The 25,841-nt window shown below is 42.0% G+C and overlaps 1 protein-coding gene across 1 annotated transcript; it reads left to right on the top strand.

Annotated features, from left to right (window-relative positions):
- The first annotated feature begins 85 nt into the window (after positions 1-85).
- LOC124146137 (transmembrane protein 209-like) lies at positions 86-24,583 on the top strand. Its single transcript, XM_046516270.2, has 15 exons — positions 86-374; positions 3,109-3,167; positions 5,000-5,140; positions 5,797-6,047; positions 7,307-7,412; positions 8,528-8,614; positions 9,363-9,535; positions 10,853-10,915; positions 11,695-11,791; positions 14,395-14,520; positions 15,999-16,090; positions 17,250-17,364; positions 19,483-19,580; positions 20,370-20,443; positions 22,301-24,583. Exons 1-15 carry the CDS (start codon positions 238-240, stop codon positions 22,350-22,352), a joined length of 1,671 nt encoding a protein of 556 aa, XP_046372226.2. The 5' UTR covers positions 86-237; the 3' UTR covers positions 22,353-24,583.
- The last annotated feature ends 1,258 nt before the right edge of the window (positions 24,584-25,841 follow it).

Below are 25,841 nucleotides of genomic sequence, written 5' to 3'. Positions count from 1 at the left end.
TCTATGGCTAGGATAGTAACTTTATCCGACAAACTCCTTACACTGAATTTTAGTCATCGCAACATTTTTCCGATTGAGAGGCACTGTCACTGCAATGTACTGAGTTTATCCGACCGCGAACTCGTGTTTTCGTAAGGTACAATTTTGAATGACTGAGATAAGTTATAGTTGTTGTGATGTTGGATTACAAACTTTAACTATTTTAAGTAATTAGTGACCACTGGTAGATTTTGCACGATGGCACGGCTTGCTCCGGGAAGCAGTCCCGTGGTTGAGAAGACATTCAGGAAACGTCATGGGAAGGTTGTCGCCAGAAAGGCCATCTCATCAGCTGTCTTTATTCTGGTGATCATCATGCTGCTCTTCATTGACATGTAAGTTTGACACTGGGAGTAGTGTTCTTTACTTTTTCGGATTTCAATTAGCGTCGCGTGGAGGCTCGAACTCACCTTCAGAGATTGAAGCTAAGGTTGGTTAATGAGAAAATCAAACTTGACAAAAATTGGACGGAGTTTATTCAAATTACATTGGATAATTCGTTAACAGAAATATCTAACCCAACCCCTACCTCACACTTAAGGATTGTGAAGGGGTGTTTGATCAAAGAGGTAACCTACCCTAACCCTAAAACAACTTACCCTAAGGATCGAAGAGGCACACAACATCGGTGAAGCGAGAGCCACAGTCTGCAGCTTGAGACTTTTCATGCTATACTAACCTACGCCAGATAAACTGCATCGTTACCACTGCCCTAAAATGTAGTTGAAATAAATACATCATAGTTTTCTTTCAACAGTAGTGAGTGAGTGAGTTGGGTTTAACATGTTTAACGCCACTTTTAACAGTATTACAGTTATATTGCGGCGTGTCATCTTAATGTGGGAGGAAAGCCTGAAGTGATGCAGGTCTCAGACGTTTACCACTTCGGTGAAACCCACGAGCACGGGTATGGGGCTGACAAACCTAGAAACATAATTGGGGCGAACCGGGATTCCAACCCTCAATCATAGGTTTCTGGCATGCCCAAGGGAAGCAACTCTGCACCACCCGTGCCCCCTCTTGCAACAGTAAACAGATCAAGTTCATAAACCATCCAGACATTGACCATCTTCCCGAGGCAAGTGAGTTAACTGACTATAAAAGTCCAGTTTCCACCCTTGCAGAACTAGGCTGGTATTATGGAGTTACATTTTGGCTGGACTAACGAGTCTATGCATAGTCCAATCAAAATCGCGCACCGAAATTGAAATCCGGTTCGTAGAGTGTCATGCAGATTTTGGTCGACTGCAGGATTTGCAAAGCATGTGCACCGCTTACTCGTTGTCAACACTTGAACAGATATTTTCTAAATCTTTTCATGTTTTTAATCAAGGTGCTCACGTGATTTGATGCACTTCGCGATGTGAGACTCGTTTTATCACAATATAGATCTTGATTATTGATCAGATCGTCTTGACTTGGCGCCACCGTTTTGTTTGAAACAAATGCAAGTGATACGAGAGGTTGAATCTGATTGGTCAATAGGAGAGGCATAGAAAGGACTTCACTCGTAATAGCCACTGATGGCGCTACGATCGTGCCCAGGAATTCCAGCCTAGTTCGGCAAGGATGGAAACTGGACTTTCAAAGTCAGTTAACTCTCTTGCCTCGGGAAGATGGACATTGACATAATCACTTGACAGGAATTTCAAAGATTCAGGTTTCTCACCATTGTCATTTGTGCACAGTGGATCAGATCATCATGATCATGGTCGTTGTGCAGTCAATAAAGAACCCATCCAAAAAATATTCAAAACAATATCAAATTAAATGCGTAGCTGCACACCAGGTGACCAGTTACTGCCAAGGACCAATAAATGGCCCCATTAGCCCATAATTGCGATTCTTTTCATGGAGATATATCCTCGCGTACTGTGTTTTTGAGCCCCTATGGAGTATTACTGATTACATGTCTAAGAACAGTCTTAATACAGTAAAATTAATTCTTTTGTTTGAGTACATTAAATTCTGTTAATACTTGGATGTCAAATGTTCATGTCTTGTTAATTTTATGGTGCTAATGCCTCACCAAGCGAAGTTGATCAGGCACCATCTTGTTACCATCACATGAATTCAAGCCCCTCTAATACAGTCAAGTTAAAAATAGATGCTCAACATGAAGAGTCACGTGACATTACTATACAGACAGGAAGTTTACAAACAGCAGTGCTCAGATACATCATTAGTGAATACGATTGTTCAGTTTCAAAATTATCATCAGGGGCTCGAAATGAAGTTTGGCTTGAAAACGTGATGTATGGGGTACTTATACTTTCTACAAAATACTTACCATATTTTCTTGAGTATAGCGCACACTTTTTTTCCAAAAAAACACAGCTGTGTAGAAGAAATACCGTTAGGTAATCTTATTCCCTGGATGTAAAACAAGGCCTAGCAGAACAAAAAATAAAATTTAAACGGTAAATCAACATGTCTAGTGATTTTTTATCTCAAATTTCAAATTTGTACTGACCAAGTTTCTCATCACCTGTTCGTTTACCAGAATTCGCTGAAGGGATACAGTGTAATTTTTTCTGTGCATAATATTCGATTTTTTTCCCCTCCAAAATACTGAGTCCGCTAGAGGGGGGTGCGCATTATACCATGTTATACTCGGGTGCACACTATACTCAAGAAAATACGGTATACAAAAATGAAAATGAACAATACACTGTCAAAATGAGGTTATTCAAAAAGAGCATGACAAAATGATCTAAGAACTTCTTAAGTATTATGGATTGTATCCAAGTGTCAGGTCTTCGGTTTTTTGACACCAAATAACTGGTTCGGTACATGCCCATCCCTCAAATGTTACATCATTTAATAAAGGTGAGCTTCTGCACCTATCTGGTTTAATTGATTGAATCACACATTTTGGGACTGACATTTATCCCGAGCATACTACTCCTTTAACATGTCTACTGACGGATTAATGTTGATGAGGCAGCCAAAGAAAAATGCCATTTTTACATGATGTGATAGTTTGTTAACTGAGATTCAACTGATGGATTAAAGCCATGTTACCACTGTTATTGACACTATGATATCTGATTAAATTTGTGTTTGAAGGTCCTACAGCACCATCAGCAGTTACTTTGGGCTGGCCCATCCTGCGATGTGGTATTTTGGTAAGTCTATTTTTCCATATCACGATATCCATTTACATTGTTGCTATGGGGCATTGTCAAGGTGTGCCTTTTGGACTCATAGGGTGCCAATTAGATGAATAATTTGATTGGTGAACCTGATGGGTGAAGCATTCTTTGGATTTCAGCATCTTTAACGACATGCATCCCTTCATCATAACAGCACAATCAACATGCAGAGTGAGTGAGTGTGTTTGGTTTTACGCCGCTTTAAGCAATATTCCAGCATTATCACAGCGGGGGACACCAGAAATGGGCTTCACACTTTGTACCCATGTCGGGATTCGAACCCGGGTCTTCGGCGTGACGAGCGAACGCTTTAACCACTAGGCTACCTGACCGCCCCATCAACATGCAGAAAAAACCAAGACATGTGTTTGGTTTACCAGCAAATCTGTGGAGGTACAGGAAGAACTGCTGAAGAATTGCTCTGAGAAATCTGAAGGCCTGCACAAGACACAGCAAGTTCACCAAACAAGCGACTTAACAAGAAAAGGGAAATCTTTGGAGATGTGAGAAGGAGAGAAAGGCAGATCAGCTTTCTGATGGGAAGAAACAACTAGCTGAATCAGTATACAAGCCACAGGACCCTGTCTGCATGCAAGGGGGACCACCTCCGTGGTCTAGTGGTAGAGCGTATGCCTGGAGAGCAAAAGGTCTGGGTTCAATTCCTGGCCATACTAAACATGCTAAAAGACCTAAAAAGATGGTACTTGTTGTTACCCTGTCTGACGCTCAGCATTAAGGGGCTAAAACAAGGACTGGTCAGCTCGGAGTCAGTATACTGTGTCTGAGTGGGGTTTTCATGTTAAACTGCTGCATGGTGTCTCAGTGAGCTGGCACTATAAATCGGCATCAGTCCGAACTAGTACAAAGTAGACACACTCAAACATGCATGCACGTCGCTATATTAGTACAATAATCTTGAACCCCATTTCACCTCATCTTACCTGCATGAGATGTTTTGACAACAAGCAGCGAAACTTTCTGAAAGAAGAAAATCCGTTTACAAGACTGTTATAGGTTCCAAGAACAAACATTTAAAACTTTGTGGCACTTTTAACGAACTAACCTTGGACTTTATGATGAAGAACTGTCACCAGAGACAACCCTGGATGCGGAATCTGAACGAATGAAGAAGCTGCTGCTGCTGCTGCTTAAGCCATCATAAATGATGCCCATGTTGGCAGGTTCATCTTTTTAAAGGAAGTTGGCCTTTACTGTAATACATGAATATTGTAAGGCATTGTGTGTGTGTAGATTGTAACAGTCCAGTTTCCACCCTTGCGCAATAAGTAGCCTGGAATTTCTGTGCTCGACCATAGCGCCACCAGTGGCAATTATGAGTTATGTCCCTTCTGTGTCGAATGGCAAAATGGCGCCCAAGACGATCTGATCGATAATCAAGATCTATGATGTAATATACCTTGCAAAATGCATCAATCACGTGAGCACCTTGATTAAAAACATGAATAGATTAGGAAAATATCTGTTGACAGTATACATGCTTTGAAAATCCTGCAATCGATCGAAATCTGCATGGCAGTTACGAACCGGATGTTGATTTCGTTACATTATTTTGATTGGACTATGCATAGACTTCAGCCAAGATATAACTCCATTATTCCAGCCTAGTTTGGCAAGGATGGAAACTGGACTTTTATAGTCAGTTAACTCCCTTGCCTGGGGAAGCTTTCCTTGCTAGTTTAAGAAAACAGTTTATGTTGTTAAAGTAAGTGGTTACAATTATGGCTGCCAGTACCTCGTGAATGTCATTTCAGTAGTAAGCAGTAGTAAATTTTGTAATGTTTCAGAGTGTGTGGGCATCATCTTCTGGCTGTTCCGACTGGTTCCAAGTATCGTGTATCTGGTGTCGTATACAAGGGATTATTTCTTTGGAGAAGTAGTTGAGCTAACTGAAGAGCAAGCTAGACTACTCCGAGTTCAAAAGAATGGTACTGTATTCCACATTTGCCATAATCAGGATATTTGTTACTTACCCTGCATTACTACGTCGCGACCCATGAAGATCCGGGGTAGAATAGGTCTTCAGCAACCCATGCTTGCCGTAAAAGGCGACTATGCTTGTCGTAAAAGGCGACTAACGGGATCAGATGGTCAGGCTCCCTGACTTGATTGATGCATGTCATTGGTCCCAATTGCGCGGATAGATGCGCATGATGTCAATCACTGGATTGTCTGGTCCAGACTCGATTATTTACAGACAGCCGTCATATAGCTGGAATATTGCTGAGTGCGGCTTTAAACAACAAACCAACCAACCAATCTAAGGATGCATTAAGGAGTAATGCAGGATAAGTATACAAACGTAAAAATTATTTAGATTTTTCTAAAATCCTAAAAGCTCTGAGGTAATAAGATACATCATTACATGTATTTTATATGCATATTTGAGAAATAACATTAACATGTTCGAAGAAAAAACTAGTTATTAAACACGTTTTTGTTTTAATTTATTATTTTATGTATTAAATATAGTTGACAATAATGAGCTGTTTGGTAAATTGAGACTTACAAAAAGACCAGCTAATCATTGAATATTTAGAAGCTGGTACCAAAGTCATCAAAATGTCATCTTGTCAATTTTCAGAGCGAGGTTTCAAGGTGTCACCGCGGAAACCTGTAGGTGACCAATCGGCACAGAATAGTTTCATCTTCTCGGCAAGCACTCCTGTGACACAAACAAGTTTTGCCAGTGATGGATCCCGCCATAGTCCATCCTCCTACCTGTCTCAGTCTCCGTACGGGGGGTCGTTCATGTTCTCACAGCACAGCCCCACAGCCTATCAGTCGGTGTCCTCATCAACGCTCTCTCCATCACACTCACAGTCATTTGATAGGGTAGGTTACAAATTTCGTATGTTTATTTTCCAAACCAAACAACTGACATTGGGCTGGGTCATAATTCCTGCGTATTTGATGCAAACATTTTACTCAATTTCTGATTGATTAGTAACAATATTTTTATAAAAATATTCACCGCTACTCCGCTACTTGTTTAAAATAAAACAAATCTACTTTCAGTATTAAATGAGACTGAAATAACTTTCATAAATGTCCATTTATAGATTGCTGTCACATTGCTTATCTTGTATGACTACATATCGGCCAATCAGCTGCGAGTATTTCTGACTAGCGTTACTACAGTCACAATGTATTTGTGAGCAACAAACATGGCCGCCATGCCTTTCAAAAACTGGGGTCTCGATTCTTTTTAGATCATGGCTCCCAAATTTAGAAAATGACCCGACCCATCCCCCAAAAATATGTGGTGAGTCATCATGACTCCCATATTTACAAGGCCATGTAAAACCCTGATTGGCTCTTCATGCTGAAAAGTACTTCTTTTTTCCGTCTTTTTATGTACAGTTGTGCTGTGTTATCAGTGCTTCAGATTGCCAGGGGTCTTGGACATAGAAAATAAGAAGAATATTTCAACATTTCTGAGCACAATAGTTCTCTTTCTCCTATATTTCTGGCCAAGTGGTGATTGCAGGTTCAAATTGGTCCCCAACAACCTATTCTTCATGTAATAGGCGAATAAATGGAGTGGGTGGCCCAACTAAGTGACTTGGCTGATTGCATGTCATTTTACTATGGCAGTATGAATTGTTCACAATATCGGTCACTCGATTGTCTGGTCTATACTTTATTATTTACAGGCTGCCATCATACTGCTTGAGTATTGCTGACCACACTATATTTCTGATACTTGGCCCATCAAATATTTACAGTATTCACATCAGCCTGAAACTCTGCAGTAATAAGTTTGTCTTGGTATTATCTGTCTCATTAATAAAACAAATGGAAAAGAAGTTCATTGTTTTATTTTTAGTGAGGTGAGGTGAAATGGGGTTTAACGTCGTGTTCAAGATTATTGCACTTATATGGCGGTGTGGGTGTTTGGGTGGGGAGGGGGACTAATACCAGATTTTGTAGTGCTGGCCCACCTTTTAACTTTTGGTATGACGTGGCCTGGGATCAGACCCCAGGCCTTTCGCTCTCCATGCAGATGCTCTACCACTAGACCATGGAGGCGGTCTGTACTAATTTTAGTAACTAGATGACCGATGACATTAACGATCTGCTTTTCGTTTAAGAGTGCGAACCTGAGTTCTGCCAACAATTCTTCCACCCGGTTTGATGTTAGTGACCATAGTGGTCTGAGGTCCAGACACAACGCCACCTACACAAAACTATCACCAGGTTAGTCTTAGCAAACCATCATCTTTGAATTCAAACCTCAATACTGTAACTGTCTGTGGCCATTCGAGATTAAGATTAAGCGGAAACGTGGAAAATCAGGTCTGCATGGCAGAAACCTATGATTGTGGGTTTGAATCCCGGTTCACCCCAATTATGTTTCTAGGTGTAGATCCCCAGGGCAGGGTAGATTCCCAGTACCCCATGCTTGTCTCTCTGTGGGGATTCCAGGGCAGGGTAGATCCCCAGTACCCCATGCTTGTCTCTCTGTGGGGATTCCAGAGCAGGGTAGATCCCCAGTACCCCATGCTTGTCTCTCTGTGGGGATTCCAGGGCAGAGTACATCCCCAGTACCCCATGCTTGTCTCTCTGTGGGGATTCCAGGGCAGAGTACATCCCCAGTACCCCATGCTTGTCTCCCTGTGGGGATTCCAGGGCAGAGTAGATCCCCTGTACCCCATGCTTGTCTCCCTGTGGGGATTCTGGGGCAGAGTGCCCCTCTGACTTCGTTGATGCATGTCATCGTATCTCAATTGCATGGATTGATGCTCATGATGTCAATCACTGGATTGTCTGGTCCAGACTAAGTTATGTACAGACTGCCGTCATATAGCTGGAATATTGCTGAGTGCGGCTTTAAACAACAAACAAACATTATATCAAAACATTTAACATCAACAATACAAGAAATTTCAGACACAGTGATAACCAACTCATGTGTTCCAACATGGAAGTATTCCAGCATATGGATATTTTAACACTTGACACTGGTACAATGTGTGAAGCCAATTTCTGGTGTCCCCCGCCGTGATATTGCTGAAATACCTCACTCACTCACTCACTCACTCACTCACTCACTCACTCACTCACTCACTCACTCACTCACTCACTCACTCACTCACTCACTCACTCACTGCATTATGTCCTGTTTCACATGGACTCACTGCAAATGTTAAACTCTTTAAACACGCTTATAACTGATTCTAAATGATATTAAGGTAGGATTACGAATACCAGTTTCACACATTTGAACTGGTTATGAATTTTAATAAAATCATAACCGGTTCACCAAGTAAGCTTGACAGGCCTGACTGTAATGTCATTGTGTGTCTATTCAGCTTCTACTTACGACACCATCTCTGACATGTCCACCTTGGCTCGCTATCTGAAAGAACAGGAGGAGAAGGAAAGAAGAGGTTTGCAAGGTATGCTGGACAGACTGGATACCATCTGTCTGATGACTAGTTTAACAAATGTTATATTTGGGAAAACACTTTCTCCTCGGTGGCTGAGTGGGTTAGATCGCTGACTTTGTGTGCTGGCGATTAGGTGCCTCACTCTGGCAGTGTGGGTTCGAATCCCAGATAGGGGGCAAGGGTGGCCCAGTCATCTAAGGCGCCGCCATTCGCTGTGCAGAATCGCGCCCCTTGGGCACGGCAGAAACCTATGATTGTGGGTTTGAATCCCGGTTCACCCCAATTATGTTTCTAGGTGTGTCAGCACCATACCTGTGCTCGTGGGTTTCACCGAAGTAGTAAACGTCTGACACCTGCATCCCTTCGGGCTTTCCTCCTACATTAAGCTGACACACCGCGATATAACTGGAATAATGTTAAAAGCGGCGTTAAACCCAACCCAACTCACTCACTCGAATCCCAGATGGAACTCAACCCCCAAAAGTATGAGAATGTGTACTTTACTAAGAAAGTGTTTTCCAAAATATAACATTTGTTTCATTTGACCGCTTTCTAAATAGCACTGTGTTCATAATTACTAGTTATTTATGTTGGTGGTAGTATTGAAGTCTGATTATGAGCAGAAGATCAATTATTGTAATGGAAATTATAGGAAATCTCATTAAATACACCAGATTTTGAATTCAGTTACCAGATAACAGACTGAAAATACATGATATAAAAGGTTGTTGACTGAATAAATTTCTTTTATGGAAAGCTTCCCCTGATACCAGTAGTCAAGGAGCCTCATTCTGGAGTTTTGGATCCAGTCCAATGGATCATGTCAACGTACTGAGAAAATACCAGTATCAGGTCGCCACACGGTCGCCCCAGTCACCGACAGCTAAAGCCAGCAGCAGCGATCAGTCCGTGTCATCAGGGCTGGAAGAGGCAAGTACATAGGCAGGGGTAGATCAGAAGGAGAGAGCAGCACTGGTCGTCCTAAAGTACTCATGGAAATGAAAAAAAACTGTTTTGCTGGATTTAATAATCGACACAAAGCATTACGTAGATGTAAATACGAAATAACAAAACAACTGGAAAAGTACTAGTCTGGATTTGCTAGTTTTATCTCAGTGCTCAATACAAAATGTACTTTACAGGAGGTAATTTGGAGGCACTTTCAACATTCAAAAATAAAACCAAGTCCAAATTGACATGTCAGAAAAAGGCTACAAATACAAATTATACAAATTAGCCTGGAAAAAAGTTATCAAAACAACAATTAAAATAACAGCTATGTTTATGTACATAATAATAATGACATGTAAGTTGTTGTTTGAGAAGGGAATATGTTACTTTTACGTTCTGATATTTTGACGATGATTCACTATCCCACAATGCCACTCATAAATCACTAACCACTGACAAATCACATGCACGTGGGTTTCAAGCACCTGTTTTCACCTGTCGTCAAGGTGTCATAGGTCATGGACATTCACCTTGATCTACTAACACCTGGTTATGCTCAGTTTCACAATAGTCTGTTTTGTTCATATTTTTACACACTTTGATACGCTGTATTTGTGCCAAGGCCCAATTAGTACTAATTGAGTTGTTTGAATATTTATATATTTTGTATATTAACTGCATTTATTTTAAATCTGAGATCGAAAAAACAGGGTGTTTTTCATTTCCGTGAGTACTTTAGAGCTTTCACTGTAATGCAAGAAAAATATCACCTGTAACCGTTGGTATTAAATACAAACAAAAGTGATGATCATTAGGCTGACCACTTGATCATGTTGATATTCTGTTTCCGAAAATGTCCTTATTGTGATAGTGTTCCTTATTGTGATAGTGTTCCTTATTGTGATAGTGTTCCTTATTGTGATAGTGTTCCTGATTGTGATAGTGTTCCTTATTGTGATAGGGTTCCTTATTGTGATAGTGTTCCTGATTGTGATAGTGTTCCTTATTGTGATAGTGTTCCTTATTGTGATAGTGTTCCTGATTGTGACAGTGTTCCTGATTGTGATAGTGTTCCTTATTGTGATAGTGTTCCTTATTGTGATAGGGTTCCTTATTGTGATAGTGTTCCTGATTGTGATAGTGTTCCTGATTGTGATAGTGTTCCTGATTGTGATAGTGTTCCTTATTGTGACAGTGTTCCTGATTGTGATAGTGTTCCTGATTGTGATAGTGTTCCTGATTGTGATAGTGTTCCTGATTGTAAAAGTGTTCCTGATTGTGCTGTTATGTTTCCAGGTGTGGAGTAGCTTTGGAGTAACTGAGGACAACTTGTACCTGTGGACAGAGAGACTCCGAAAAGTGAGCTATTCATTCTCCAGTCTCTAATTCATGTTAAACTTCATGTCCTCGTTCCGCTAGACAATCTGTCTCAACCAACAGTGTCAAGCATGATTTGTATTGACATGCAAATGCCCTCAGTAACAGCAAAATGTCCAACTTGTTGACGAAAGAACGAAAACTATGAAGGTGACTGATTAAATCAAAAGGACGTACTGTATTCGACGTAATAAGCGCCCCACTCTAATTAGTGCCCACAGCGATATTTGCTAATATATATGCTAGTAAACAATCCCAATTAGCACCCCTTCCCATTGATCAATGTACAAAAGACTTATTTATTCGCGTATAATACACACTCGTGTGTTATATGCACCCTTAATTATGGGCAATTTAATTCTGGAAAACTATATCTGTCGCATATAAACATTTCAGGCTGTCAGCATAAACCATGAAGTTTATCTTTCAACACTGTTTTTTTCCACCCAAATAATATTCTAATAAGAGCCCCCTATTTCTAATTTTGAGGGCGCCCTGGGTGCTTATTGTGTCAAATACGGTAATTCATTTTTACAGAAAGTCATGTAGTCATCTGCTGTAGGCTCAAGGCTGCTCAGCATGTGCAACAATATGACAAATCAAAAGAAGCTTGACACATTTTGCTAGCCTTGGGTGCCAATGTTCATGTTTTGGACTCCCAAGAAATTATGACTGAGCTTGAGAGTTCCCTGGCCTGGAAAATAGATAGACCAGGTTATGTAATTCTCCCCTGCAGTGCTGATGATGTCATCTTGTTTCAGTGGCTGAGTCTTACCTTGATCATCAAGCTGGCCAATGAACTTGAGAGAGTCAACAATACGCTGAGGTGCATCGGCTGTGAGGAGCTGCAGGCAGGAGGTAGTGGACGTTATAACATGGGTGTGGGGCATACAGATACAGATGTTATAACATGGGTGTGGGGCATACAGATACAGATGTTATAACATGGGTGTGGGGCATACAGATACAGATGTTATAACATGGGTGTGGGGCATACAGATACAGATGTTATAACATGAGTGGGGGGCAAACATGTAATAACACGGGTGGGGCATACAGATACAGATGTTATAACATGAGTGTGGGGCATACAGATAGAGATGTTATAACATGAGTGTGGGGCATACAGATACAGATATTATAACATGAGTGTGGGGCATACAGATACAGATGTTATAACATGAGTGGGGGGCAAACGTAATAACACGGGTGGGGCATACAGATACAGATGTTACAACTTGAGTAGGGGCATGAAGATACAATTGTTATAACATGAGTGGCATACAGATACAGATGTTATAACATGGGTGTGGGGCATACAGATACAGATGTTATAACATGAGTGTGGGGCATACAGATACAGATGTTATAACATGAGTGGGGGGCAAACGTAATAACACGGGTGGGGCATTCAGATACAGATGTTACAACGTGAGTAGGGGCATGAAGATACAATTGTTATAACATGAGTAGCATACAGATACAGATGTTATAACATGGGTGTGGGGCATACATATACAGATGTTATAACATGAATGGGGGCATACAGATACAGATGTTATATCATAATCATGTCAGAGTTTGACATACTGATGTTATAACATGAGTGGGGCATACAGATACAGATGTTATATCATAATCATGAGTGTGACATACTGATGTTATAACATGAGTGGGGGGGGCAAGGATGGCCCAGTCGTCTTAGGCGCCGCGATTCGCTGTGCAGAGTTGCCTCCCTTGGGCATGCCAGAAACCTGTGATTGTGGGTTCGATTCCTGGTTCGCCCCAATTATGTTTCTAGGTTTGTCAGCACCATACCCATGCTTGTGGGTTTCACCGAAGTGGTAAACGACTGAGATCTGCATCTCTTCGGGCTTTCCTCCCACATTAAGCTGACACGCCACGATATAACTGGAATACTGTTAAAAGTGGCGTTAAACCCAACTCATGCAATCACTTATAACATGAGTGGGTCATACAGATTCCGATGTTATAACATGAGTGAGGCATTCAGAAAAGTTGTTATAAAATGAGTGGGTAGTGGCAGCAGATCAAACTGTCATGTGGACTGAATGTGATGACACAAGGCCCTCAACTATTATCATGACCGACAGAATCGGCACTGTCAACACACTGAAACACGGTATTCCAGTACAGAATAGGGACCAAGTACCCCAATTGTTGTACTGAGGGGCATGAATGAGGATTTGGTGACAATACTGTGTCATCTTCTTTCTGTGTGTCAACATACTGATCATGTTCACTCACAGACTGCCATACCCGTGCTCGTGGGTTTCACCGAAGTGGAAAACGTCTGCATCACTTCGGGCTTTCCTCCCACATTAAGCTGACACGCCGTGATATGACTGGAATACTGTTAAAAACGTCGTTAAACCCAACTCACTCACTCACTCACTCACAGACTGCCCCCTGTCCTGATTCCGGGTCAGACTAAGTCCCTCAACCTGTACTGGTTGTATGGGGCAATTTGTTAGATCAGGTGGACTGGCTTGATGACTTGGTTGATAACTTGTCAAAATACCTGACAGTGAAGATCATTGTTCATAGTGTGACCGTTTTGTCTGGAATGCTTGGAATATTTCTGGCCGTAAGAGGTGAACAAATGGATCGGGTGGTCAGGCTCGGTGACTTGGTTGATTACTTGTCAAAATACCTGACATTGAAGATCATTGTTCATAGTGTGACCGTTTTGTCTGGAATGCTTGGAATATTTCTGGCCGTAAGAGGTGAACAAATGGATCGGGTGGTCAGGCTTGGAAACTTGGTTGGTTGAATGCCAGCAATCCCCAATGACGTGGATCGTTGCTCACAGTATCGATCACTGAGTTGTCTGGTCCCAGGCTCAATTATTTACAGGCTATTATTTACAGACTATCTTCTATGGCTGGAATGATGTAAAAACGAGAAACGAATACCGACTGCAATGAAGAAGTGTTGATTGCTGCCTTGTATAAGAAAGGGTTCGAAATTATGTTGGGGGGGGGGGGGGGGGGGGGGGGTTTGGGTTGGGTTGGGTAGGGTAGCAGAGTGGTTAAAGTGTTCGCTTGTCCCGCGGAAAACCCGTGTTCCTTTCCCGACATGGGACCAATGTGTGAAGCCAATTTCTGTTGTCCCCCGCCATGATATTGCTGGAATATTCCTTAAAAAGCAGCATAAATCCACACTCACTCGCTGACTCTCTCACTCACTCACTCACTCACTCTGAACTCTGAACTCTGAACTCTGAACTGCCAATGTATTTCTCATTGCTAAATTTCAATATTCTGATGAAATTTCCTTGCTCTCAGATATTGCTCCTTCAAACCAGTCCAGATCTTAATATAATGTTGTAGGTCTATTGTCTTTTGCTTTCTTCCATTTCACGCTCCCTGTAATGTGATGTAATAATGCTGACATGTGTATAAAACAACATTCACTCACTCACCTCATCTCTCCCACAGATGTGAGTGTGTCTACGTTAAAACAGCTGGCTTTGACGAAAGGAAATTTTGTACCATCTTTAAACACCATCATACCATATCTGGATGTGTCGTCAAACCAGGAGTATGTCGTCAAACGTATACGAGGTATGAAATACTGTGTCAACTACCCCGTGTCACGATTCCCGATTAGAATTGGTCCCAAGCATCCTACGCTTGTTGTATGAGACAACTTAATGGATTGGGTGGTCAGGCTCGGTGGATTGGGTGTCAACATACCCTGATGGCGTTGATCGTTGCTCATTATATCAGTCACTGACTTGTCTGGTCCTGACTTGATCATTAACAAACAGCCATCATATAGCCGGCAATAGAGCTAAAGAAAAAGAAAACCCAACTTTGGCAAAATTAATTATCTCACGATGTCGTAAGAGGCGACCAAATAGATCGGGTGGTCAGGATCTGCGACTTTGTTGATTGCGTGTGATCATACCCCAACATTGTAACCATAGCGATCACTGGATTGTCTGGTCCAGAGGCTGCTGTCATATCCGGCCTAGTGCTGAGTGTGGCAGACCTACACCTCTCTGCAGTGTCTGAAATGACTGCCTGCCCGTGGATGGTAACTTTCCCTCCACCTGCCCGACTCTCAGGCAGATAATTGGCTCGTCACGCCGAAGACCCCGGTTCGATTCCCGACATGGGTACAATGTGTGAAGCCCATTTCTGGTGTCCCCTGCCGTGATATTGCTGGAATATTGCTAAAAGCGGCGTAAAACCATACTCACTCACTCACTCACTCAGGCAGATAATATTAAGACTGCTTTAATATGTATTCAGTTTGATTATATCTCCTTCTAGAATCTAAAGTAAATGTGAGCATTATTTCAGCTGAATCAAGACATGATTTGTGTCTTAGTGTTTACCAGTATGTGGGCAAGTAAGTTTGAAGATGGGAAGGCAACACTTATGGGTCACCTGCCTCACTCTTTTTTTTGCGTTTTGAAATTATTTCGAACACTGCCTCTATGTTACTGTATGTAATTGATGATTAGTTGCTGATTAAGTGTAATGATTAATGACTTTCTTGATTAATTTTGTACTTACAATATCGATCACTGGTTTGTCTGGCTTGACTTGATTATTGACAGGCCGTCCTCATATGCTTCAATATTGCTGAGTGTGCCAATAAACAACAAAGAAACAAACAATATGTCACTTGTTTGTGCGATGTTTGGATCATGCAATTCTCTTTTCTACAAATATAGTATTTCATATTCAGGTGCCAAGAACATCTGGTATCAAATTACCGTATTTCCTCTATTAGATGCAAGGCCGTCTATTAATTTTGCGAGAAATGTGACTCGCCGTGTATTAGAGACCTGGCTTGTATTAGAGACCCAGCATGTAATAGGGCAAATATCAATGCGTTTTACAGTTCCTGTTGGTGATCGATTGGCAGCCATTTTTTATGAATCGATATGCAGACTATCTATGTATTCATAGGCATGTTTTTTGTGTTAAAACAGGTTTTTGTAGCAAAAAGGAAACCTCTTTTTAACCAATTAGAATCAAGCATTCTTCAGTGTCATGGTAGAATCTTCAAATATTGTATTTCATTGCAGACCTGGCTACAGGCGCCATGTCCGCCTTTGCATGGAACAGTGGAGGTAGTTACGGCAAGCCGTGGGGGGAGCATCTCCCCACAGACTCCGTGGTAAGGGGAATGCACTTAATAGGCTTTAAAAAATAAAAGAATTGTTTCTCAGGCAATGGTTTTTGAAAATATAGTGCGGGCGGGCGGTGTCTTTTTCTTGTTTTGGTTGTTCAAACTGGTATGTAACCAATAAACAACTGTGTACAATCAACCTGGGAAAAGTCCTCCCTACATAAATCTATTTCTTGATGAGTTAAATACTGGAATACAGTATTTGACTACCGTTGGACTTGGAATATAAACAGTTGGATTAGATTTTTTAATTTTTTTTTTTTAAAATGGAAATAAAAACGGAAATAAAAACGAAACGTGCGGCAAACTTTATGATGATGTGGGCGGTGCCTGAGAACCAAGACTATTATTTTTTTTAGCCATAGCCTTTCAGTATTGGTCTGTGTTAGCATGTTTTGAAGTACAATTTACTGCTAGGTAACCGCACTGTTTTCTTCCTGTGAGGTTTCATGTGCAGAATACTCCCCAGTTACCATGGTTACCTATGCTTGTTGTAAGAGGTGTCTAATGAATATTGGGCAGTTAGAGTGTTTTACCTGGTTGATTGTATGTCTCAGTTCCCAAGTACCATGACTGGTTGCTCATGCTTTCAACCACAGGTTTGTCTGTATCTGATTGGATATGACTGTCTTCGTGGTCTAATGGTAGGGCGTCTGCCAAGAGAACGGAAGGTCCGTGGATTGATCCCCGGCCGCATCATACCAAAAGATGTGAAAAGATGGTACTTGTTGTTACCTCTCTGGCGCTCAGCATTGAGGGGCTAAAACAAGGACTGGTCGACTTGGAGTCAGTAAACTGTGTTTGAGTGGGGTATTCATGTTAAACTGCAGCATGTTATCTCTGTACAAGCAGCCACACAAACACATGCATTCACGTTGCTATATAAGTGCAATATCTTGGACGTGACGTGAAACCTCATTTCACCTCACCTGATTTGATATTTTACTGTCTACCATGATCATGATGATAGGGATGTGATGTTGCTGACATTGGCTTTGAATACAGTAAACCCATGGGGATTCCGGGATGGAATAGGTCCCTAACACCTGATGCTGGTTGTAAAAGGCAACCAAATCAATCTAGTGGTCTGGCTTGGTGACATGGCTGTGTGTCTGCGTACCCCAAGGTTGTGTGTTCTGTGTTGCAGCTGTTGATGCACCTACTGTGCACCTACCTGGACTCTCTGTTGCCCACACAGCCCAGGTACCCAGATGGCAAGACGTTCACCTCCCAGCACTTTGTGAAGACCCCTGATCAACCTGGTGAGTTTCATCATGGCTGGCAGTAGAGAATTGATGGTTGCTAGGCGTGGCAGTAGAGAATTGATGGTTGCTGGGTGTGGTAGTAGAGAATTGATGGTTGCTAGGCGTGGCAGTAGAGAATTGATGGTTGCTAGGTGTGGCAGTAGACAATTGATGGTTGCTGGGTGTGGCAGTAGAGAATTTATGGTTGCTGAGTGTGGCAGTAGACAATTGCTGGTTGCTGGGTGTGGCAGTAGAGAATTGCTGGTTGCTGGGTGTGGCAGTAGAGAATTGCTGGTTGCTGAGTGTGGCAGTAGAGAATTGATGGTTGCTGGGTGTGGCAGTAGACAATTGCTGGTTGCTGGGTGTGGCAGTAGAGAATTTATGGTTGCTGAGTGTGGCAGTAGAGAATTGATGGTTGCTGGGTGTGGCAGTAGAGAATTGATGGTTGCTGGGTGTGCCAGTAGAGAATTGATGGTTGCTGGGTGTGCCAGTAGAGAATTGATGGTTGCTGGGTGTGGCAGTAGAGAATTGATGGTTGCTAGGCATGGCAGTAGAGAATTGATGGTTGCTGGGTGTGGCAGTAGAGAATTGATGGTTGCTGGGTGTGGCAGTAGAGAATTGATGGTTGCTGGGCATGGCAGTAGAGAATTGATGGTTGCTAGGTGTGGCAGTAGACAATTGATGGTTGCTGGGTGTGGCAGCAGAGAATTTATGGTTGCTGAGTGTGGCAGTAGAGAATTGATGGTTGCTGGGTGTGGCAGTAGAGAATTGATGGTTGCTGGGTGTGGCAGTAGAGAATTGATGGTTGCTAGGTGTGCCAGTAGAGAATTGATGGTTGCTAGGTGTGCCAGTAGAGAATTGCTGGTTGCTAGGTGTGCCAGTAGAGAATTGCTGGTTGCTGGTTGTGGCAGTAGAGAATTGATGATTGCTAGGTGTGGCAGTAGAGAATTGATAGTTGCTGGGTGTGGCAGTAGAAAATTGATGGTTGCTGGGTGTGGCAGTAGAGAATTGATGGTTGCTGGGTGTGCCAGTAGAGAATTGATGGTTGCTGGGAGTGGCAGTAGAGAATTGATGGTTGCTGGGTGTGGTAGTAGAGAATTGATGGTTGCTAGGTGTGCCAGTAAAGAATTGATGGTTGCTGGGTGTGCCAGTAGAGAATTGCTGGTTGCTGAGTGTGCCAGTAGAGAATTGCTGGTTGCCGGGTGTGGCAGTAGAGAATTGATGGTTGCTGGGTGTACCAGTAGAGAATTGATGGTTGCTGGGTGTGCCAGTAGAGAATTGATGGTTGCTGGGTGTGCCAGTAGAGAATTGATGGTTGCTGGGTGTGGCAGTAGAGAATTGATGGTTGCTGGGTGTGGCAGTAGAGAATTGATGGTTGCTGGGTGTGGCAGTAGAGAATTGATGGTTGCTGGGTGTGGCAGTAGAGAATTGATGGTTGCTGGGTGTGGCAGTAGAGAATTGATGGTTGCTGGGTGTGGTAGTAGAGAATTGATGGTTGCTGGGTGTGGCAGTAGAGAATTCAGCGTTAGAAATTGGCACTAGTCCTGTAGTCCTTACCAAACTGCCCAATAGTAAAGGTATCCTAAGGACTTGTAGAAATTGGCTCATTTTAAGGGTTTTGCTATATGTTATCATTATGAGGACTAGTGGACAAAAACTGTTTGTTTCTAACCCTGGAATTGTGGTTGCTGTGTGTGGCAGTAAGGAATTGATGGTTGCTGTGTGTGGCAGTAAGGAATTGATGGTTGCTACGTGTGGCAGTAAGGAATTGATGGTTGCTAAGTGTTACCATAGGGAATTGATGGTTGCTAAGTGTTACCATAGGGAATTGATGGTTGCAAAGTGTTGCCATAGGGAATTGATGGTTGCTAGGTGGTTCAATCCCAGGACTCATCTTTCCACAAGACTTTACCTGTTACTCTGCCTGGTGCTCATCATTAACTGCATAAAGCAAGGACTGGCTCAGAGTCGGTATACAGTGTTTGAGTGAGGTATCCTAGTTAAACTGCTGACAAGACCATCATTAGTCCACAAGAGTATAAGCAGACACACAGATGCCCACACAGTCACACAAGTAAAGAGATGACAGTGATGTATTTGACTGTATTGATGATGAGGTTGCTTCTTGTCCATCAGACCAGGGGAAGAAGGATGCAATGTACATGTACCAGGTGTCCATCAACCCTCCCCACTTCCAGGTGATCATCGGAGATGAGACCTTCAACCTACCCAAGGTATGTCCAGTCAGTATACTAGGAGGCAGCTGGCATCAATAGTTTCTGACCAGCGTAGGAAATTCCTCCAAATCTTCAACCAGACCACAGGGGAGGCAACTCCTCAAACTTGCCTTGTCAAAAAGTTACCTGTCCAAGGTCGTCATTCAACATGGAGCCAAAGGGATATTAATTAGAATCAAAAGAACAACAGAATTTATTAATTAGGTCACACATATTTTTTTTTCAATAATTATATTCTATGGTCATAACATACATGCCTAGATAAAATCCTGCCTGTCTGCTGGGCAGGTGAACTGGAAGATAAGAATTGCCTGCCCCAAGAGGTCAAGCAGGCAGAAATTTCAGACACAGTGATAACCAATCCATGTGTTCCATCATGGAAGTATTCCAGCATATAGTGTTTAAAAGTATGCCAGCATATACATATACCATCGTATAAGACATTGAAATTATGTTGCGCGGTCGGGTAGCCTAGAAGTTAAAGCGTTCACTCATCACGCCGAAGACCTGTGTTCGATTCCAGACATGGGTACAATGTGTGAAGCCCATTTCTGGTGTCCCCCACCGTGATATTGCTGGAATATTTCTAAAAGCGGCATAAAACCATACTCACTCACTCGAAATTAAGTTGGGGCCTAAGAGCCCTTGAGGTCTTCTGTGGTATTTGAATCCAGGGACCACTATATCTTGTAGTTTGATGCTTTAGCCAGAGTAGCTTAAAACATAATTCCTTATTTAAACTGAAATAAAACATGAGCCTGTATGAGATGTTCTTGTTTGTTCCAGGGCAGGAACAATATGTTCCAGGCTATTCTGCTGTTCTTTTTCTACATCAAGATGAAGCGTGGTGGTATGCTGGGGTGAGTGTCTGGGACACAGTTGCCTGGAAACTGAATAGATGTGTGGGTTGAATAATGGTCCATATGAAACATGTTGCTGTGTCACGTCTGGTCCGGTCGTCTATGATGTCACAAAGTTGCATGCCTTAGCTGCCAAGATCGGCTAATCATGGGTTCAAATCTCCAAGATGATCCTTGTTATTGGCAGCATACCATTGTTCGTGAGTTTCACCAATGTAGTCGGGCGCAGATAGCCCAGTCGTCTAAGACGCCACAATTTGCAGTGCAGAGTTGCGTATCTTGGGCATGCCAGAAACCTATGGTCGTGGGTTTAAATCACGGTTCGCCCTGAGATCTGCATCACTTTAGGCTTTCCTCCCAACTCTGGCTGTGGCATTAGAGGAATGATGTTAAAAGTGGCGTTACACTCAACTCACTCACCAAAGTGGTAAACACCCGTGACCTGCATCACTTTAGGCTTTCCTCCCAACTCTAGCTGTGAGATTAGAGGAATGCTGTTAAAAGTGGCGTTACACTCAACTCACTCACCAAAGTGGTAAACACCCGTGACCTGCATCACTTTAGGCTTTCCTCCCAACTCTAGCTGTGAGATTAGAGGAATGCTGTTAAAAGCGGCGTTACACTCAACTCACTCACCAAAGTGGTAAACACCCGTGACCTGCATCACTTTAGGCTTTCCTCCCAACTCTAGCTGTGAGATTAGAGGAATGCTGTTAAAAGTGGCGTTACACTCAACTCACTCACCAAAGTGGTAAACACCCGTGACCTGCATCACTTCAGGCTTTACTCCCACACAGTGTTTGAAATAAATGCCTGCCCCTAGCAATTGACCTTCTGTCGGGCCTGTTGTTGCAAATTTGTATGGCTCTTATACCCTGCAGTAAATCTTTCTGTCAAAATTTTTGTGTCGATTTATTTGTAAAAAGAAGCTGCAGTTTTTTGTATGAGGGCCCGAAGTGTTTAGTCAGGGCCTGCTGCTTCTAAAGTCTGTTGGTTCTGATGGCAGTCTGGCAATTGCTTTCATTTCAAACATGCTCCCACTTCAAGCTTACACGCTGTTATGTGACTGAAATTTGTAAAAGGTAAGAGGCGACTAACGGGATCAGGTGGTCAGGCTCGCTGACTTTGTTGATGCATGGCATCGTGTCCTAATTGCGTGGATTAATGCTCATGTTGTCAATCACTGGGTTGTCTGGTCCAGACTCGAGTATTTACAGATCACAGTCATATAGCTTGAATATTGCTAAGTGTGGCGTTAAACAACAAATAAACAAACAAACAAAATATGATTGAAAAACTTTACAAAGCTGATATTTAACCTCCCTCACTGACATTCAATTTTGGCTGTACCGTATTCGACGTAATAAGCGCCCAGGGCGATCTCAAAATTAGAAATAGGGGGCTCTTATTAGAATATTACTTTTGATTTGTCATATTGTTGCACATGCTGAGCAGCCTTGAGCCTACAGCAGATGACTACATGACTTTCTGTGAAAATGAATTACCGTATTTGACACAATAAGCACCCAGGGTGCTCTCAAAATTAGAAATAGGGGGCTCTTATTAGAATATTATTTGGGTGGAAAAAAACAGTGTTGAAAGATAAACTTCGTGGTTTATGGCGACAGCCTGAAATGTTTATGTACGACAGATATATTTTTTCAGAATTTAATTGCCCATAATTAAGGGTGCATATAACAAACGAGTGTGTATTATACGCGAATAAATAAGTCATGTGTACATTGATAAATCGGAAGGGGTGCTAATTGGGATTGTTCACTAGCCAATATATCAGCAAATATCGCTCTTATTACGTCGAAAACAGTATTTTATTTTTATTTCTTGTTTTTTTTGTAGGAGAGTCAACATCGGCATGTCTGGACTGAACATCATGTGGATCTTCAACTGAGACTCCAACACATAGTGCTATCAGTGTTGTCTGTGCTGGGTCACACTGCAGGCAGGGCTCACAGGGGATGGCTGGCCCATGGGTTGATGCAGCCCTTGGAATTACATCTACATCACAAAGATTAAAACCTTGTGTCAGTGTCTTGAGGCCCTTGGGGAGAATCAGTCTGCCATCAACGAATGACGATTAATGCCCCATGTAGGCAGATGGTTGGATGTCAACACTTAGGAGGGCAGAGTCTGTGTTGCAAGTTACACTAATAAGTAGTGGATTTTCTCATAATGATAATATGTTTTACAAGTGCATACGATAAAGAAGTGTACAGTTTCCTCTGAATACATGTTGGTTTTAATCACACAAAAGAATACTTCTCCGGGAGTCCATATACGTCCATTGTTATACCATTATCTTGGTGCTAATAAGGTCAAAAAATAAAAATAATGGTGTTTCAGGTAACCCGATCGATCCATTCTTTCACTTTCGACCCAAATGTTTTTATCACAGGTGGAAAGCCCTCAAGAAATCCAATTTTAACATTTAGTAAGTAATCTGATATATTGTTTCTTTAGCTATTTTGAGCTAATAATAGATATAATTTTCTTTTAAAATTTTGCGAAAGAACAAACAATCCCACCTACAAACCTATACGTCTCTGGTCCAGGTGACCTGAAAATCAAGTGTTTTGTTGTTTGGCCTAAGATTGGATGGGTGGAGGGATTGATCGGACCACCCTCGCAATGCAGGGGAATTTTGTTATGTTTGCCAACTTGAGGTGTCACACAAACCCCTGGGAATCGGCTACAGAGGGCCAGCGCTTATTTCTCCTGGAATTCTCTCTCCTCTTTTACTCTGTTGAATACTGCTGTCAATAAATATATTGCTATTAAGTATGTAATATATGTGGTGCATCAAATGCATGAAAAGAGAGATTCATAGGGTTAAATTGTATGCTGTCAGTTTTGTCGTTTGATACAATGAGATTTTTACTGGACTCTCTTCATGAGATTATTGATAATTGTGTTAATTCTGGGTTAGAATACAATAGTCCACAGTAACCTATGCTGGTCAGGCTCGGTGACTGAGTTGATAAAGTGTTGTACTTCGATGACGTGGATCACTACTCATAACATCAATCACTGGATTGTCTAGTCCATACTCGATTGTTTACAGGATGCCATGATGTAGCTAGCTACTGCTGAGTGCAGCGTTAAACAACAAACAAACAAACCCGCATGATGGATACTCATGATGTCAATCACTGGATTGTCTTGTCCAGACTCGATTATTTACAGACCGCCGTCATATAGCTGGAATATTGCTGAGTGCAGCGTTAAACAACAAACTGACATATTCTTGAAAGTCTCTTTGTTAGATTTGGAGAGAGTGAGTTAATATTTAACATTACATCAGCAATATTGCAACAAGGAGCAGTTATCATTGGGAGTGAGTGAGTGAGGGAATGAGTATGGTTTTACGCTACTTTTAGCAATATTCCAGCAATATCATGGGAGGGGACTCCAGAAATGGGCTTCACACATTGTGCCCATCTCGGGAATCGAAACCCGGGCCTTCGGCGTGACGAGCGAATGCTTTAACCACTAGCCTTAACCACTAGGCTACCTAGCTGCCCAGTTATCAAAGGGGCATGTGTGGAATAGCACAACCAGGGTTTTAGGGTGTGCTGACACTCATGCATCAATATATGTGTGTGTACCAGGTTGGTAGAAAGGGGCGCTTCATATATAATCCAGCAACCCATGCTTGCCGTAAGAGGCGACTATGCTTGTTTTAAGCGGAGACTGCTTGTCATATCATTATGAGGTGACTAACGGATCGGGTGGTCAGGCTAGCTGACTTGGTTGATGCATGTCATCGTCTCGATTGTGTGGATCGATGCTCATGATGTCAGTCACTGGATTGTCTGGTCGAAACTCAATTATTTACAAACCACTGTATGTAGCTGGAATATTGCTAAGTGTAGCGTTAAACAACAAACAAACAAATCATATGATCCTGAGGACGAACCTATGAACATTTTGTATATCTGTACATGATAAAATATTTTTCATTCCTTTCATATAGCAGTCTACAACCTTCATGTTTACAGCTGTCTTGTCAAGAAGTAATTCATGAACATCATTCATTGTACATGCCCATTGTCATTGTGAGGTTGGTGACTGAGAGGAAGCATTCTGTGGGAGTTCTGACATCAATAAATGTTGATAAAATGACACTTTGTTTTGTTTTCAACATCTTCCCAAGCAAGGGAACTAACTGACTATTCCATGTTTTTAATCAAGGGATGTGATGTACTTCGTTCAGCAAGACCTGTTTTATTACAAAATAGATCTTGATTATCGATCAGATAGTGTTCACTGGCCTCGCTCGTTTTGTTTAAAACAAATGCAAGTGATATCAGCGGTGGAATCTGATTGGTCAATAGGTGGGACATAGAAGGGACATAACTCGTAATAGCCACTGGTGGCGCTACCATCGAATCCAGAAATTCCGACCTAGTTCGGCAAGGGTGGAGACTAGACTTTTACAATCAGTTAATCCTTGCCTCGGGAAGATGGTTTTCAATGAAAAGCAAGATTTGTGAAAAGGACAAAGTATGTTGTTCACTAGGTTACTTTGATGTTCTGTATACATGTCACATATAGATACAACATGCATATAGAGGAAACACTTAGATTTGAAAGATGAATAATATAACATTATAACCTACATGCGACATAACCATAAATATTTGAAAGCAAACAACATACAACATCAAGAAACGCTAGGACTCCATAGACATAATTCAAAACCGGGTTCGCCTGATATTTCTTGGTTTGCCAAATACCTGCTCGTGGGTTTCACCTAAGTGGTAAACGTCTGAGACCGGCATCACTTCGGGCTTTCCTCCCACATTAAGCAGACATATAACTGAAATACTGTTAAATGAAGTATTAAACCAACTAACTCCAAATAACATGTAACACAAAAGACGAATCTTTGGATTTGTGCGTGCGTGACTATCTTGCCCCAGGACATAACGTGCACGTGAATAAGCTCAGTGAACATTGTACGTGCACTATATGGTGGCGACTCGCACAGTTCATCACGCCTAAACAGAGGTCTTGAATGTCTTTTTAAATACGGTTATCAAAACAATTCTGTTTAAATATGCCAGATGTCCAGGTTCTATGAACAATAACTAGGAAGTGTTTCAAGTTCTATAGTGGAGATGGCATCTGGCTTTAACTGATATTTCAACTCCAACCTTTACCTAAAACACCCCTAACAGCCACCGATAGAACACTAGCGATAATCTGCCGTGGCTTGCATGTCTTTGAGCAAGAGTGCTGGGTCTCCACTGCAGCCTGGTGACAGGTAGGGGAGGACTGATATCGGGTTATCTTGGGGTACTTCCTGGACGTGGTGCCTGCCCCTTCACATCAATCACCCTCTACCCTTCATTTTAATCACAAATACACCCGCCCTTCA

The sequence above is a fragment of the Haliotis rufescens genome, unplaced genomic scaffold (assembly GCF_023055435.1).
Source record: "Haliotis rufescens isolate VD_foot unplaced genomic scaffold, xgHalRufe1.0.p SCAF_16, whole genome shotgun sequence".
NCBI classification, from domain to species: Eukaryota; Metazoa; Mollusca; class Gastropoda; order Lepetellida; family Haliotidae; genus Haliotis; species Haliotis rufescens.
The sequence above is the reverse complement of the archived record's forward strand: the minus strand, read 5'-3'. Positions and strand labels throughout refer to the sequence as shown.